Source organism: Sinocyclocheilus anshuiensis, unplaced genomic scaffold (assembly GCF_001515605.1).
Source record: "Sinocyclocheilus anshuiensis isolate Anshui unplaced genomic scaffold, SAMN03320099.WGS_v1.1 scaffold412, whole genome shotgun sequence".
Taxonomy (NCBI): Eukaryota; Metazoa; Chordata; class Actinopteri; order Cypriniformes; family Cyprinidae; genus Sinocyclocheilus; species Sinocyclocheilus anshuiensis.
This window is the reverse complement of record NW_015558661.1, coordinates 1154358-1168390: the sequence shown is the minus strand read 5'-3', so window position 1 is coordinate 1168390 and position 14033 is coordinate 1154358. Positions and strand designations below refer to the sequence as shown.

Here is a 14033-nt window from a genome sequence, read left to right as displayed (position 1 = left end):
AAATGGAAATAATTTATTTTGGCAGACAACTTTTTATTAACTTTCGCACAGATTTGCACGTTAGCTGATTTGTGTAATTTATGCAGTGCACCCCTAGTGTCAGCAAAAGGAATGACAAAAAATGGATTTCAAACAGGTTTCCATAAAACTTTGGGTCGTTACGATTTTTTAAAGACTTTATAGATTCTAAATAAGCTTTAAAGGCTGTTTGAAAATGAGCAAAATTGGGTTTTAAGTTACTCCATTTAGTTTGATGAATATAAATTTTCCTAATAACAAAAACAGATCAATAATAAATATTTTCGTTTTAGAAAAGTCATATTCATTTGAATGAAAACAAATGATAACAATTAATTTAAAATATGCTTGTGATGCCCTTTTATTTTATTTTGTATTATTTTGTGCATTTTTTTTATTATTATTTAATTGTTTTTTTTATTTTATTAATATTGTCTCAATTTGTACTTACAAAATGTGTAAATATGAGAAATATGTGAAGAATTTGCTGTTGAATTTTGTAATTTTGAAAGTTCAATTTCAGTTCAAGTTATTATGTCTATGGGTCAAAGAACTTGATGGGGATCTTGCTTTCGGAGACAGCCACGCCTCCAAGTCACATCATTGGTTGGGAAATGTTGCTATGTCATGCTGGTCTTCTTGAAGTACAAACACAGTGCTACGGAGACATTGTTTGAAAATGTTACGAAAATCTGCATACAAATGGATTGGTTGAAACTGAATAAAGTGTTTTAATATTAAATAAAATATACATACGTTTTAAAGTTCAATAAAACGTTCATGGACAAACACCCCAGTAACCAACTGTCACGAGGTCTGTGTAAAGGACCTACTGGGAAAGTCTGATGCTTCTCGTTATCCAATCCGCGTAAGCGCTGAAGCTGATTGGCTCTTTTCTTGTCCAATGTCATTCTAATAAGAAGTTCTATGTTGGAGGAGATTTAATTTACTTGAATAGCTGCAGCATTCCATAGAGAATAATTTCAGGTAAGGCAAATATACATACACAAGAAAATACGCATCTATTTAAAAAGAATAAAAACTTAAAATAAAAGCGACATATCAAAGAAGTATGCGCACCTGTTTACACACCAGCATAAATTACGGCTCATTTCAAAATATTTAAAAATAATATGGCATTGAATAGTAGTGCGCGAAATTAACGCATTGGTACTGTCAGATGTGATAAAAATGCTATTGTTTACAATGTACAATACGTGTGTGTTATATAATAATGTGTATGTGCGTGTCTATCTCTAGGTGTTAAAACATACGAACATAATAAAATAAATGTTCATTTGCTACATTGTATGAATAATGCATATAGTTAAAAATAATTTATTTAAAACAACATATTTTATGTGTGTCCACAGGACACCCTGATAAACATGCTGCAGTGCTTTGAGTTTCACCAGAGTCACATTCATAGTCTGAAGAGTCACCCTCACCGTCTATCCGAAAACAATGAGAGAAGTCAGCTGCTTTATTATTTATGCTTTACGTTTTTTATGCATGTTTTTAAAAATGGAAGGGGGCATGTGATATATACTAAAAACTATGGCCTGTGTGTGTGTCTGCAGAATCAGAGTCAGAAAGCGAAGACACTCCATTATCTTGCACACCACCACAATTCCTAAAAGCCAAGAACATGTACACCTACAGTCGCATAAACAAGTATACAGGTGAAGTTTTTGTATTTAAAGAATTGAAAGAAAAAAAATCGTACATTGTATAAAATTGTATTTATTTTCACTTACACTACTGTATGTATACATTTATAAACAGTACAATTAAGTGACAAAAAGAGGGATCCTCAAAGCAAAACCTCTGAGAGATTTATCATAAATGCTGTGGAGGAGCAAGAACACAAGCTTGTGTGTGACAGACAAAGCAATTTGTCAGAAGTCCAAACTGCGGAGGAGAAAGACCTGTGGCCTGTTGATGATAGCGAGCCATCACAAAGCTCTATAGACTCCAACTCCACAACTTCCTCTTTCAATACAGGTGAAAAAATCTTGTCTTTCTTTGGTGTTAGATATCAATTAAATCAACATTCTGAAACTTAAAGGATACCCGGGGTTATTTTTTGTAATCAGGGAGCACTGAGGCTGAATCTACCTGTAGTTTCTGTGAAGACCAGACAGGAAGTGAAGATGGAAGTCCAGGGAGAAATATGTTGGATGCACCTCCATCCAGGTTTGTATATTGCATATTTAATTTATGTTTGTTAATAGAGAACTGACAGCTTGAGATGTATGCAAGCCTGTGTGCAAGCTTGTAACTCATTTTGATGTTTTACTATATCTTCAGATCAGGAATTCTTCTGAAAGACCCAATGCTTGGAGCTTTTCCGGCTGCATGGAAAAAGCGTTTTACTTTCAGCCCTACGCTACCAAAAACACCAGTACTGCCTTTGCGTCCACCTCTTCGGGAAGCAGGCAGCCTGACCCTCAACCCATCTCTGCTCATATCACCTTCTCAAGGCCTGAGCCGTTCTCTCCATCCAGAAGGACGAGAGGCACTACAAAGTAAAGATAATCCATACGGGCCTACACATACTGTATATTATTCGATTCATTCTATACCAGGGCTGTCCAAACTCAGTCCTGGAGGGCCGGTGTCCTGCAGAGTTTAGCTCCAACCCTAAATGTTGAGGCAAGTTGGAGCTAACCTCTGCAGGACACCGGCCCTCCAGGACCGAGTTTGGACAGCCCTGTTCTATACTAATATAGACTAGCAAGTATACAATCTCAGTATATCAGTATATACAATCTCAGTCTACAATATATACAATCTCAGTAAAAAGGTACAAAAGCTGTCACTTTTCAAAAAGTACATCTTTGTACCTTATTTACTCTTAAAAGGTGCATAATAGTAGTTTAAAGGTACATATTAGTACATCAAGTGTACATATTTGGTACCGCCCCACTGACAGCTTTTGTATCTTTTTTCTGAGCATGTATTTATTAAATAGATGCATTAGTTGTTTTATGAATAATGTATTGTTTAAAACTTAGCAGTTAGGCAAAATCTGCTTGGAGCCAAATATGCACATTACTGACAGTGTGAAATTACAAACAAGACAGTGTTGCTGCAATGCTGACTGAACAATATTTTTTTACCCTAACAGCATTATTCGAGGACGTGTGGGTCACCCCAGAATCTACCGTCTTAAAAAGTCCCAGTTTGCCAGGCAGCTTTGCAGATGGATCAGTAGGCTAAATTTTGTGATCCTTTGTTACCTGCACATACAGGGAGGTCCAAAACTCAAAACTGAGATCACAATGAAAAACTGGGATTAACCCTCAGAGACCCAGCAAAACAGAACAGCAAAGTTTGTGTCACTAAATAAGTGTTTCTACACAGTGTCTAGTGACGGAAAAAGGCCTGTATGCCCTGACACTTTGAATGTATATACATTTGAGATCATTTTTCTTGCATTTTTGTAGCAAAAATACAATGCTGGGCATGAGGAGTCAAACTTTTGTATACTGTTCTCACACAATGGAGCCCATTCAAAGAATGGTACAAAAATTATTTAAAAAAAAATCATTTTTTTTTTACTGTTTCATCATTATTGTCTCAGTGATATAACAGTACCAATAACAATACTCTAATGAAAACATTATATTTAAAATATGCTTTGATAAGAAAAAGATTTGTAAAATACTATATTTAAACCAGTAAAGATACAGTCAAGAAACGTTATTTGTCTATTTAAAATACAGTATTTAAATAGACAAATAACGTTTCTTGACTGTATCTTTACTGGTTTAAATATAGTATTTTACAAATACATTTGTGCTACATTTTCACAATTTACAACTTTCACTTAATGTATTGAAAACCAGCATTTCAATTCTGCAACGTATTCCAAATTATAATCCATGAAAATTCTGCCTAAAAATAGTTTCATAAAGACATTTTTAAGAGTGAATAAATAATACATCATGAATATGCTTGGGTCTTTTAGGGTTAAGCTGTTTTACATTTAAAAAATGTCAAATCAGGAAACATTATTATGTAAAATTAATTGAAGAATCTGCAAATGTGTGACACTGATCAATCATGTGATTCCTTTGTACAGACGGTCAACATTTCACTAAAAATGTTATGCTGAAAATAGCAATGACAAAATTGGAATTGAAAAAATTTCATTGAAATTAAAAAATACGTAGAAGCATGTTCACTAGTTGACTTTTGGACCCCTATTTTATATTAGATTAGTGAGATACTGTTTTACTTTGAGCTCTCTTATTTGTTATCTTCTCTGTTCTTCAAATTTGCAGATTGTCATGAGTGCTGGAAGTAGCAGCAATCTGTCCTTCAAGAGTGAGGAAGAGAACAATAGCTCTGAAGATGAGACCCCAAAACAACTCGTTCCTCGGAAGAGAGCAAGAAAAGTCTGTTCACACAGGCACACTTCAAGAAGAGGACGTGTTACAACACAGCCAAACCCTAAGAAGAAATGTGTGAACGGCTTCATTATGTTCTGCCGAATTAACAGAAAATTATATATCAGGTGTGTATGAGTACTATTTTTCTTATTTCAATGATAAAACAACTATTAGACCCATTTAAATATATTTGAATATATAATGGAAGACTTTTGATATTATGCTGGAACAGATCCTATCCTGGCATCCCGTCCACTACGGTCACCAAAGAGTTAGCCAATCTATGGCACATCTTGCCCAAGAAGGAGAGGCGTTTGTACTGGTAGGAATTCTCCAAACTTCATTCAGGCTTGTCTGTTGCATTGCAATTTCATATAAACCTCTCTCCGTTTTTAGCTTGAAAGCCTGGAGCTTCAGTTGCCAGCAGAACCGCAATGTACGTGTTCAAAAACACGAGGCAGAAATGAAGGCAGAACGCTTTGTGCCCAGTCCACTGCACATGTTACTGGCCTATAGAGACAAGTATGCAGCTGTCAAATGAAGGTCTTCACACCTCAGTTACCTACTGCACTGAGAATACGCTTGAAAGAAAAACGAGCCAAATAGACTATTGATGTTTAAACAACTGCATTGTATAGTTCAATACAGTTTTATTAAGGTTAATCACCGTTGTGATTTAACACAATTGCATCTCAGGGATTTTTAAATAACTAATTTATTGTGTTTTAAGTATATTTTTTATTGTTCTACTGTTTTTGTATCATCATAGAGCATATTTACATTTTCAGTGTTTTAATATATATTGTTTTCAGCATTTTTCATTGTGACTTTACATTGTTAGATAAAACATTCAGACTTTTATTACTTATTTATAACAAATGGCAATTGTTAGGTATCTTCATATATTTATATATTTATTATAATGTTTATATTACGCTGTTTTATAGTTGTTGTTGTTTTTTATAGCCTTAACCTAATTATTCAGTAAGAAGCCTTAGAGGAGCTCTAATATGTTTCCCAAGAGAGTTGCCAACCTCATGAAAATTGTTCTGGTTTGTACTGTGCTGTTAATAAACCTTAAATTAGTTCATTTTGTTTGGGTTTTCAAGCTTGCATGAAACCTGCACCAGTAAAAAAGATCAAAAGAACTGGAACATTGTCATTTGTAAGTTGCTTTATACGTTTCTACATAACCTCTGCCCCTAAATGTTTGTTCATGAAATGAAATATTTTGGTTAATTTGATTAAGCTTTCAGTCACCAATGGCTTCATGTAACACATCTATAAATGTTTACATCCATTCTGCAGATTTTTACCTCCCAAATCAGGGCAAAAAAAGTGTGCCGATATCCAGACATGTAGTCTTTGCTTGCGACCCTGCATTACTCCATCTCTCCAGGTGCCGTGTTTAAAATGTTGCTGATTTTGTGTAGTTGTGCACATGCACAAAGGGACTCTTCTCTCAGATGCTGGTTGCTAATGCGAAGCTTCAACACCTCTGCCAGAAGAGCCACTTTGTCTCTCTTCTCCTGAACAGGAGGACAGAGAAGGACAGAGGAACACATGGTGCTTGTGAGCGTGCTTGTCCTCTATGAGAGCATGTAGTACACTCATTTATTAACTGCTAAATGAGCCTCACCTTCAGCAGATCACTACTCAGTCGCCTAAGCATCCCTTCCAGGTGAGAGAGTTGGTCAGGAAATTCAATGAATACGTCACTGCTAAAAATATCCATGCAAGGCAATTAACATTCATACACTCTTAAAAATAAAGGTTCCAAAAGGGGGGTTTGCCAAAACTGTGATGCCAAAGAAGAACCATTTTAGTTTCACAAAGATCCTTTCTTATTTTGAGAACCATTTTTTTTGGTGTCAAGAACATTGTTTTTAATAATCTAAAGAACCTTTTTTTCCATTAAAATAGCATCTGTGGAAAAATTCCATGGATGTGAAAAGTTCTTTATGGAACTAAATAAAGAACCTTTATTTTTAACAGTGTAGGTTTTTAACTGTGTATTACTCAAAGAATGAACATAGCAGCAGTTTCAAAATTAAGATGCTCAATCCAAAACAGCATTAATAAAAGTATGGCCCGCTTACTCTATATCTTCTCCACTGCAGTAGGCACTGGATTGGTGGATCTTGTAGGTTCCATTGGATGGTGTGTCTGGCCTGCTTGATACAGGACTCATTTCTGACAAAAGGGCTGCCATCCTTTGTGCTGGAAATATATTGTAACCATGGAGTTATCCATTTAAATAATACTTCTACCAATAAGTCATTGAATTAAACAAATTGTAAAGCCAGCTATTTAACGTATCACTATGTATGCAGTTACAAGTGACTGTATGAGTCATTAAATCATTCATTCATTCAAAATATTTTTTGAGGAAATCTTTGAACCACTGTTCAAAAATTCTGACTCATTCAGGAATGAAACACCACAGCTGTGTGCTGCTTGGTGGCACATTATTCTGGTTTGTTTGGAACTATTTTGACTGAGTTAAAAAAAGAGAAAACATCTGGCAATGCGGTATCTAAAAATGTACGTCATTCAGTATTAAATTTGTTGTTTTCTGAACTGTTGCATTTAAGTAATATCACAATTTAAGTATCAGTTAATACATCCACAAAAAATGACCATTGCACTGGGTATGTTGCAAAAATGGCTCATTACAGTGACGTTAGCTCTAAAAAAAGCTACAGTATATTGCAGATGCCACTTATACATTTGTAATTGTGGCTTTTGTCAAAAACATTGGGACCACAGTACAGGTGCATCTCAATAAAACTGCCAAAACACCAAAAGTTGGTTAAATGACCATGGTGTTGGTGTGCTTGATTGGCCAGCAAACTCACCAGACCTGAACCCCATAGAGAATCTATGGGGTATTGTCAAGAGGAAAATGAGAAACAAGAGACCAAAAAATGCAGATGAGCTGAAGGCCACTGTCAAAGAAACCTGGGCTTCCATACCACCTCAGCAGTGCCACAAACTGATCACCTCCATGCCACGCCGAATTGAGGCAGTAATTAAAGCAAAAGGAGCCCCTTACCAAGTATTGAGTACATGTACAGTAAATGAACATACTTTCCAGAAGGCCAACAATTCACTAAAAATGTTTTTTTTATTGGTCTTATGAAGTATTCTAATTTGTTGAGATAGTGAATTGGTGGGTTTTTGTTAAATGTGAGCCAAAATCATCACAATTAAAAGAACCAAAGACTTAAACTACTTCAGTCTGTGTGCATTGAATTTATTTAATACACAAGTTTCACAATTTGAGTTGAATTACTGAAATAAATTAACTGTTCCACGACATTCTAATTTATTGAGATGCACCTGTATGTGAACAATCTTAAATCAACGTATTTGTCCTTTGATACTTACTCTCGTATTCTTGGGCTGCTTGAACTAAACTATTCCAGTCAAGATCACAGGCCGTGCTTGGCAGGGGCATGAGTTCAGGATCAGGATGTTGGTCTCTGTCCCATAGGTCAAATTCAGCCTGCTCAGGCAATGCTCCGCATTCTAGGAAAAGACGACCAGTGAGTGCCAATGTGTACTAGAAACATCCCAAATCTCTTCAAGTCAAGGTAATACCAGTTGAAGTGCAATTGATAAAACCATTAGAATACATGTGAACTACAACAGAACATTAAGTATAATAATGAAGTTATGCCTCATAGAAAGAAGAGCTCTTGCCTGTTTGACGTGTTTGCAGGTGGAGATGGATGGGTGTGAGTGGGGGAGACTCTGGGTATGATCGATAAGCTTGACTGAATAACAACAAACTTGTGCATGAACTTGACATTTGCAAACTGCGGCAAAGCTCCGCCTCTTTTTGTTGAAGTGATGACTAGAAAAAGACAGTAAACACATTGCAACATGGTAACACTGCTCACATACCAATACACAGCGAAACAATACCTGCTTTTTCACATTATTGTCCTAAGCTGTCAGGTTGTTTAGGGTCATACGGCTGAATGTGAGCCGAATAAATCACATACTGAATCACCCTGAGCGCTGTCCTCTGTGTCATCCATCACAATGAGTTTTTTCAAGTCCTCCACCACTGTGCTCTTGCGAACGGGCCGCGGGGAACATGCTGCTCGCAGTGATGCAGTCACCCGAGGCTGACCAAACACATTCTTTGAGTTCACATCCACCTGACTGAAAAATATATGTTAAACCACTGCAAAACAAACTACTAACAAAATTTGTTTCGGATGATTACTTTTATTGTTTTTTAACACGCTACAAAAATGCAGCTCAAGTTAAAAGTAGTTGTAACTTTTAAAAAAGTTAGTCTCTTGGCCTTGCATTTTGTTATGTTTTGGTTTTCCTTCCATGAGCATAATGATACATAGTGTTGCTATAAACAAAATGAATATTAATCTGAACACTAAATGCCGCGATTGACCAATCAGAATCAAGTATTCCAATGAGATGTGTAGAAACCTAATTATAAAGGGTTACTGATTTGTGCTTGTGGTAGCAGCAATTTTACAGGGATAGTTCACCAAAAAAAAAAAATATTCTGTCATTAATTACTCACCTTGGTGTCATTCCAAAACCATAAGGCCTTCGTTCATCTTTGGAACACAAATTAAGATATTTTTGATGAAATCCGAGTGCTTTCTGACCGTTAAAATAGTCCATGTGACATCAGTTTTTCAACCGTAATGTTAGGAAGCTATGAGAATACTTGTATTTGTGCGCAAAGAAAACTTCATAAAATTAAGGTTGAACCACTGATGTTACATGGACTATTTTACCAATGTTTTTACTACCTTTCTGGGCCTTGAACATATCAGTTGCATTGTTGTTTATGGAGGGTCAGAAAGCTATAAGAAATATCTTCATTTGTGTTCTGAAGATGACCGATGGTCTTTGGGACAGCATGAGGGTGAGTAATTAATGACAGAATTTTCATTTTTGGGTGAACTATCCCTTTAAATGCATTTTACTACTATTACTATTTGCAACACTACTACACAATACTATTAGCTAGTATTATAAAAATAGTACATTAAAAAATAATAAGAACACCCTTTAAAGATCTGCTTACCTTTTTACATGGTTGTGCTCAGTGTTTCTGACATCACTGGTTTCTCCATGTTGTGAGTACTGTGTCTTCTTTTGTTTTGGGCTGCAGTCATGTTTAGCTGGGCTGGCTTGAAGTTGACATGACCGGTCAGGGTCACTCTGAGATGGTTTAATATCAGTGTCAACACTCCAGGTAAATATCTCATGACTTGCCTTTTCCAATTTTGGACAAAGCGTTGCAGGCTGGTCTGCTCTAGACTGGCGTTCAGGGAACAGATGTAGTGTGTTAATAGAAAGATGATCCTTAGTAGAAATTTCCTCAGTAAACAAATTCTGGCTCTGACTCCAGGTAGGTTGGTCATTTCTAAGAGGTTTCCTATTGGGTTCCTGCAGACTGAACAAACTGCAGTCCTGGTTCTTGATGAGATGGTCCTCTCTTGGCTGGAGTTGGCTGAAGTGCTCTTTGTCGGGTTGATTTGAGGTCGGTGACGTTTGAGAAACCACAGCTCTCATCAAAGGAGGCTTTTCCACCAAAAAAGTTTTAACTTTTTGTGGTTTGGAACACAAAGGGCTGGCAGAAATAAAACACAAAGACCATAGACACACACATATTGTAGACACATAAAAACAAAGAATAAGGTAAGCAGTCCATATGTTGCAAAAGGACATACAATGTAAGCATAAAGACAGACCCATTTTAAAATCATAAAAGTAATTTCATTCCATTTTGAATGTCCTTTTTCTCTTTGTGATGTTGGTAATTTCCAGCAATACAGCAAATCAGACTCAGAACTCCAGTGATAAATAAAATGATTAAATTTAGGGTCAGAGAACTCTAATGCGATGTGGTGGGAATGTCCCACTTTTTACTGACTGTCCCACCCCTCCCCGTGGGATCTCATGGGTGGGAGACGAAGGAGGGGCACAATAATATTACAAGTCCTGAATCCTGGCTGAAAAGTAATTGTGGACCATCATGGAAATTCAACATAAATTGCACATACTGTTCATTATGGCATGATTTATGCATCTCACCTGGTTTCGAGAACAGCAGTTTTGGAGCAAGCAAGAGGCAACGTGAGAGCAAAGAACTCCTTCAAGTTGTTTGTAGAAGAAGATCCTTTTAAAGACGTTTTTGTGGACTGTGCAGCTTCACAGTGTTTTGATCGTGGGATTTTTGGACTGTAGAAGCCTGGCTGTGTCAGCGGGTGCAGCTTACGACTGTTCCTGGGGGACTCAGCAATGTTCTTGGCATCGCTACCATTCAAGCAGAAGTCATTAGCATAGGGTGAAAAAGCACTTGATTCTCTATTTGGCTGGAGAAAATGCGCCTACGAAACAAAAAGAATGATAAATTGTCATGATTAAATGCCCTGAATTAACCGATTGTTACTTATCTTTCAAATGCAGTTTCCTTTAATTGTCAAGAGCTAAAAGCAATGGTAAGCAGTAACGAAGTATTTTCACTTCATGTACATTTTTCAAGTAGGCTATCTTTACCACATTTTCATTTTTAGGAAAATGTAACTACATTTCTATGCACATATGACTTTTAATACACAACATTTCAGAAAAACATACAATTTCTTGTTTATTTTGAAATTCAAGTCCTAAACTCTGCCCTGTGGCCATTTCTAATTATTTAATTGATCATGTCAATGACAGTGCTGATTGCCTAGAAAATGGTGAAACAAATGGTAAATATTAACCAGTGCCTAACTTTAGCATTGTGTAGCACTGGTAGCAAATCCTGGTAGATACCATTAGTGATTGCTGCAACAATATCAGTCCTTGATTTTTCCAAACTCCGAACTGAATCAATAAAGTATGATTGATTTGACTAATGAAATTGGCTATGGTACGGGTTTGTGCTTAACTGGGTGGAGGGGTGGTCAAACCTTTGGGCAAGAGTTCATAAATGACTTATTCTTGGAGATGTTTATTTTCAGTGAATCAATTGTACCAATTCACAAATTGCATTGCATGATTCATTTGTGAATTTGACTGATCCAATAGTAGCACTTAATAAAGCTCTAACCTACAGAAGAGTACAGTAGACGTTAGACTCTTATCTTTTTAAATAGATATTATGAGAAAGGAATGGAGTATACAAAACGAAAAAAATAAATAAATACAATCTCACTCTTGGCAAGCTATTGTAAGACAGTCTCCACTGGTCCTGCAAACCCTCCCTCTGGCCCCTCTGGCCAAGCAATGAGCGTGTGGCTGTTACCATATGCCATTCTCCTTCTGAAATGTATGATGAAATTGCAGAGGCAAATTACACTAAGTGAAACGAACTACAGACTGAATGCTATCACAAACACATATGTCAACAAAAGCATGCAAAACCTGCTATCAGACCTGTCTTGTCTTTAGTTCTGGAGGGGTTTAATCTCGTGAACTCCACTTGCTCACTTGAAGGCCAGTCTAAATTGTCTTGCACGGGTGAACTACAATGTGAACGATCATAGAAACTAAAAAAAGATGGTCATTTTCACCAGGTCAAAGTGTAATGGTTATCAAATATTGTAAAAGAATACATCTCACCTCACAGGGCTAGTATGCCTGAAGTGTAGAGCTGGTGTCTGTGGAGGAGTTGTAGCAGAATCCAAGTCCCAGAACAATGCAGCCATCTTTCCTGGATTCCAAGTTTTTCCTGAATATCCTTATACATGAAACCAAGATTCATGAAACCAATATGCAGCAGCCAAGATGATAACATGAAAATTTTCCTTCCTGGTGTGTTTAAGTCATCTGAAATGTGTTTGTGGATTTGGAGGACCAAATGATGGTACAGACTGCTCCAATTCAACTGAGCTTGCAGAGAAAGCAGGGGAAGAGCTGAGTGGGCTCTTCAGCAGCTGAATGGAACAGAGGATGGGATTGTGTTGTCTGGTCTGTTGGCTGTTGTTAGTACTGTGCTTGTTTGCTCCAGGCAACATGATGCGGTTATGTGCACTGCAATAAACTGAAAATAAAAGATTAACATTCTGTATGTGGCTTACAGAATATTAGCTAAAAATCCTACTGAAAACATGTATCTATAAATAAATTAATGATGTCTGCTCAATATCAACTGCATGTTTTAATTGCAGCGAAAGGGCAACATACAAATACTAACAAATTCTGAAATCCAGCTTCTCCGAACTGCTTGTAGGGTTGCAGGGGATCCTGGAGTCTATCCCAGCGTCTTGGGTTGTAGGCTCTGAAATTCATAATAAAAAAATACATTAAAAAAGTCAAGAATCATGACTTTCTACTGATATTGTAAGTTTTGATGAAACAACTTACAAAAGTACATGCTAGTTCCAAAATTTAATTCATAAAGGAAATCAGGCCTTCATCTGTCATTCATATTTGAAATAAATGGCTGATATTTTAGAAATGGCTCTTAGCCTCCATACTATTAGAAACTGGGCATGTTTCCTCAGAATGTCCTGTTGGTTGTGTGTACCAAGTTTTGTGAAGTTTGGATGTTGCTTTCACAAGATACAGGCTATTTAGTCACTATAGGCCAAAATATATCACTCAAATATATATGGGTTAAACGGAGTTAAACCATAGGACTATTTAAAAAAAAAAAATCAGATCAGTTTATATCCTTAATATGAATTAGCCTACTTTCTTTTGCAGAACACCAAAGATATTTTGAAGAAAGGCATTTTGTCAAAGGCCAGTGCTGTTTTGGACCCCACCCCCACCATTTTTTTTCATTATCTTTAATTGCGAATTTATTTGTGAATCGCTCTCAATAAAATTCCTACTGAATATTATGTACAGTAGTGTTGGAAACCTTGTCTATATCAGATGCAGCATAGTGCAAAGATGGATTTTGTTTATACTCATTTCATTTGATTTTAAACAGCCAGTGTCTTACTATTCTGATAAAAATAAAAAAAAAGTATACATTTAAGAATTTCACATAGGCTAAAAGATAACACCCTGGAAATCAATTAAAAGTGCAAATACAGTACCATAATGGTAGAATTAAAACAACTGTATGTAAGTTTTTACCTTGAAATATAAATTTAAAAGAGCATTCTGATACACAAAACAACATACAGTTGCTTTAATGTCTGTCATTGATCATCATAAGGTGCTCTTAAATTTTTCACAAGTGCTCCTAAACAAGCACAAGAGCATAGAGCCCTGTTTATACCTTTGTATGGTTTTGAAAGAAGAGGGGGAAAAACAGTCACATCATATTCATGTTTATTGTGCTGACAGTTGAATACCATACAAAATTACCCAGCATGAAAAAAAAAAAAAAAAATAGATTATGTAGTTACCATCACAGAACCCAGAAACCAGAACTGCAAAACTAGAGTAAGGACAACAAAGCTCCCAACAAAATTATCACAAGTCGTTTACTATTATACAGTACAAAACCTCAATAAGGTGATTTCAAATTAACAGTGCAATCAGTGAATTTGTGCATAAGGAGTACTGGCTCAAATATCCCACACACCATTCTCAGTCAAACTGGCAGTCAGTCGTATATTTGCTATTAACAGGGGCTGTTTAGCAGCTCATGCTTGCATGCAAAAACCACACATGTGCTTGATG

The 14033-nt window shown here is 36.3% G+C and overlaps 2 protein-coding genes across 2 annotated transcripts; one reads left to right on the top strand and one right to left on the bottom strand.

Moving 5' to 3' along the window:
• Nucleotides 1-953: 953 nt before the first annotated feature.
• On the top strand, nucleotides 954-5107 carry meiosin (meiosis initiator). Its single transcript, XM_016477292.1, has 10 exons — nucleotides 954-1005; nucleotides 1392-1491; nucleotides 1599-1700; nucleotides 1804-2022; nucleotides 2115-2214; nucleotides 2329-2546; nucleotides 3149-3231; nucleotides 4308-4540; nucleotides 4648-4737; nucleotides 4812-5107. Exons 2-10 carry the CDS (start codon nucleotides 1407-1409, stop codon nucleotides 4954-4956), a joined length of 1275 nt encoding a protein of 424 aa, XP_016332778.1. The 5' UTR covers nucleotides 954-1005; nucleotides 1392-1406; the 3' UTR covers nucleotides 4957-5107.
• Nucleotides 5108-5355: 248 nt separating this feature from the next.
• On the bottom strand, nucleotides 5356-12258 carry LOC107681110 (signal-induced proliferation-associated 1-like protein 3). Its single transcript, XM_016477274.1, has 11 exons — nucleotides 12015-12258; nucleotides 11829-11941; nucleotides 11608-11714; nucleotides 10500-10795; nucleotides 9487-10035; nucleotides 8426-8588; nucleotides 8121-8274; nucleotides 7806-7946; nucleotides 6515-6635; nucleotides 6055-6136; nucleotides 5356-5944 (listed from the first exon to the last, which is right to left on the bottom strand). Exons 1-11 carry the CDS (start codon nucleotides 12098-12100, stop codon nucleotides 5798-5800), a joined length of 1959 nt encoding a protein of 652 aa, XP_016332760.1. The 5' UTR covers nucleotides 12101-12258; the 3' UTR covers nucleotides 5356-5797.
• Nucleotides 12259-14033: the final 1775 nt, after the last annotated feature.

Bases quoted from the DNA above. Each gene is read 5' to 3' on its own strand.
- meiosin (XM_016477292.1), top strand. From the start codon at position 1,407: ATGCTGCAGTGCTTTGAGTTTCACCAGAGTCACATTCATAGTCTGAAG. The intron at 1,701-1,803 runs GTGAAGTTTTTG...ATTTATAAACAG, and splicing joins TCGCATAAACAAGTATACAG to TACAATTAAGTGACAAAAAG. The intron at 2,023-2,114 runs GTGAAAAAATCT...TTTTGTAATCAG, and splicing joins AACTTCCTCTTTCAATACAG to GGAGCACTGAGGCTGAATCT.
- LOC107681110 (XM_016477274.1), bottom strand. From the start codon at position 12,100: ATGGCTGCATTGTTCTGGGACTTGGATTCTGCTACAACTCCTCCACAG. The intron at 11,942-12,014 runs GTGAGATGTATT...ATCTTTTTTTAG, and splicing joins AGGCATACTAGCCCTGTGAG to TTTCTATGATCGTTCACATT. The intron at 10,036-10,499 runs GTGAGATGCATA...TATTTCTGCCAG, and splicing joins ACTGCTGTTCTCGAAACCAG to CCCTTTGTGTTCCAAACCAC.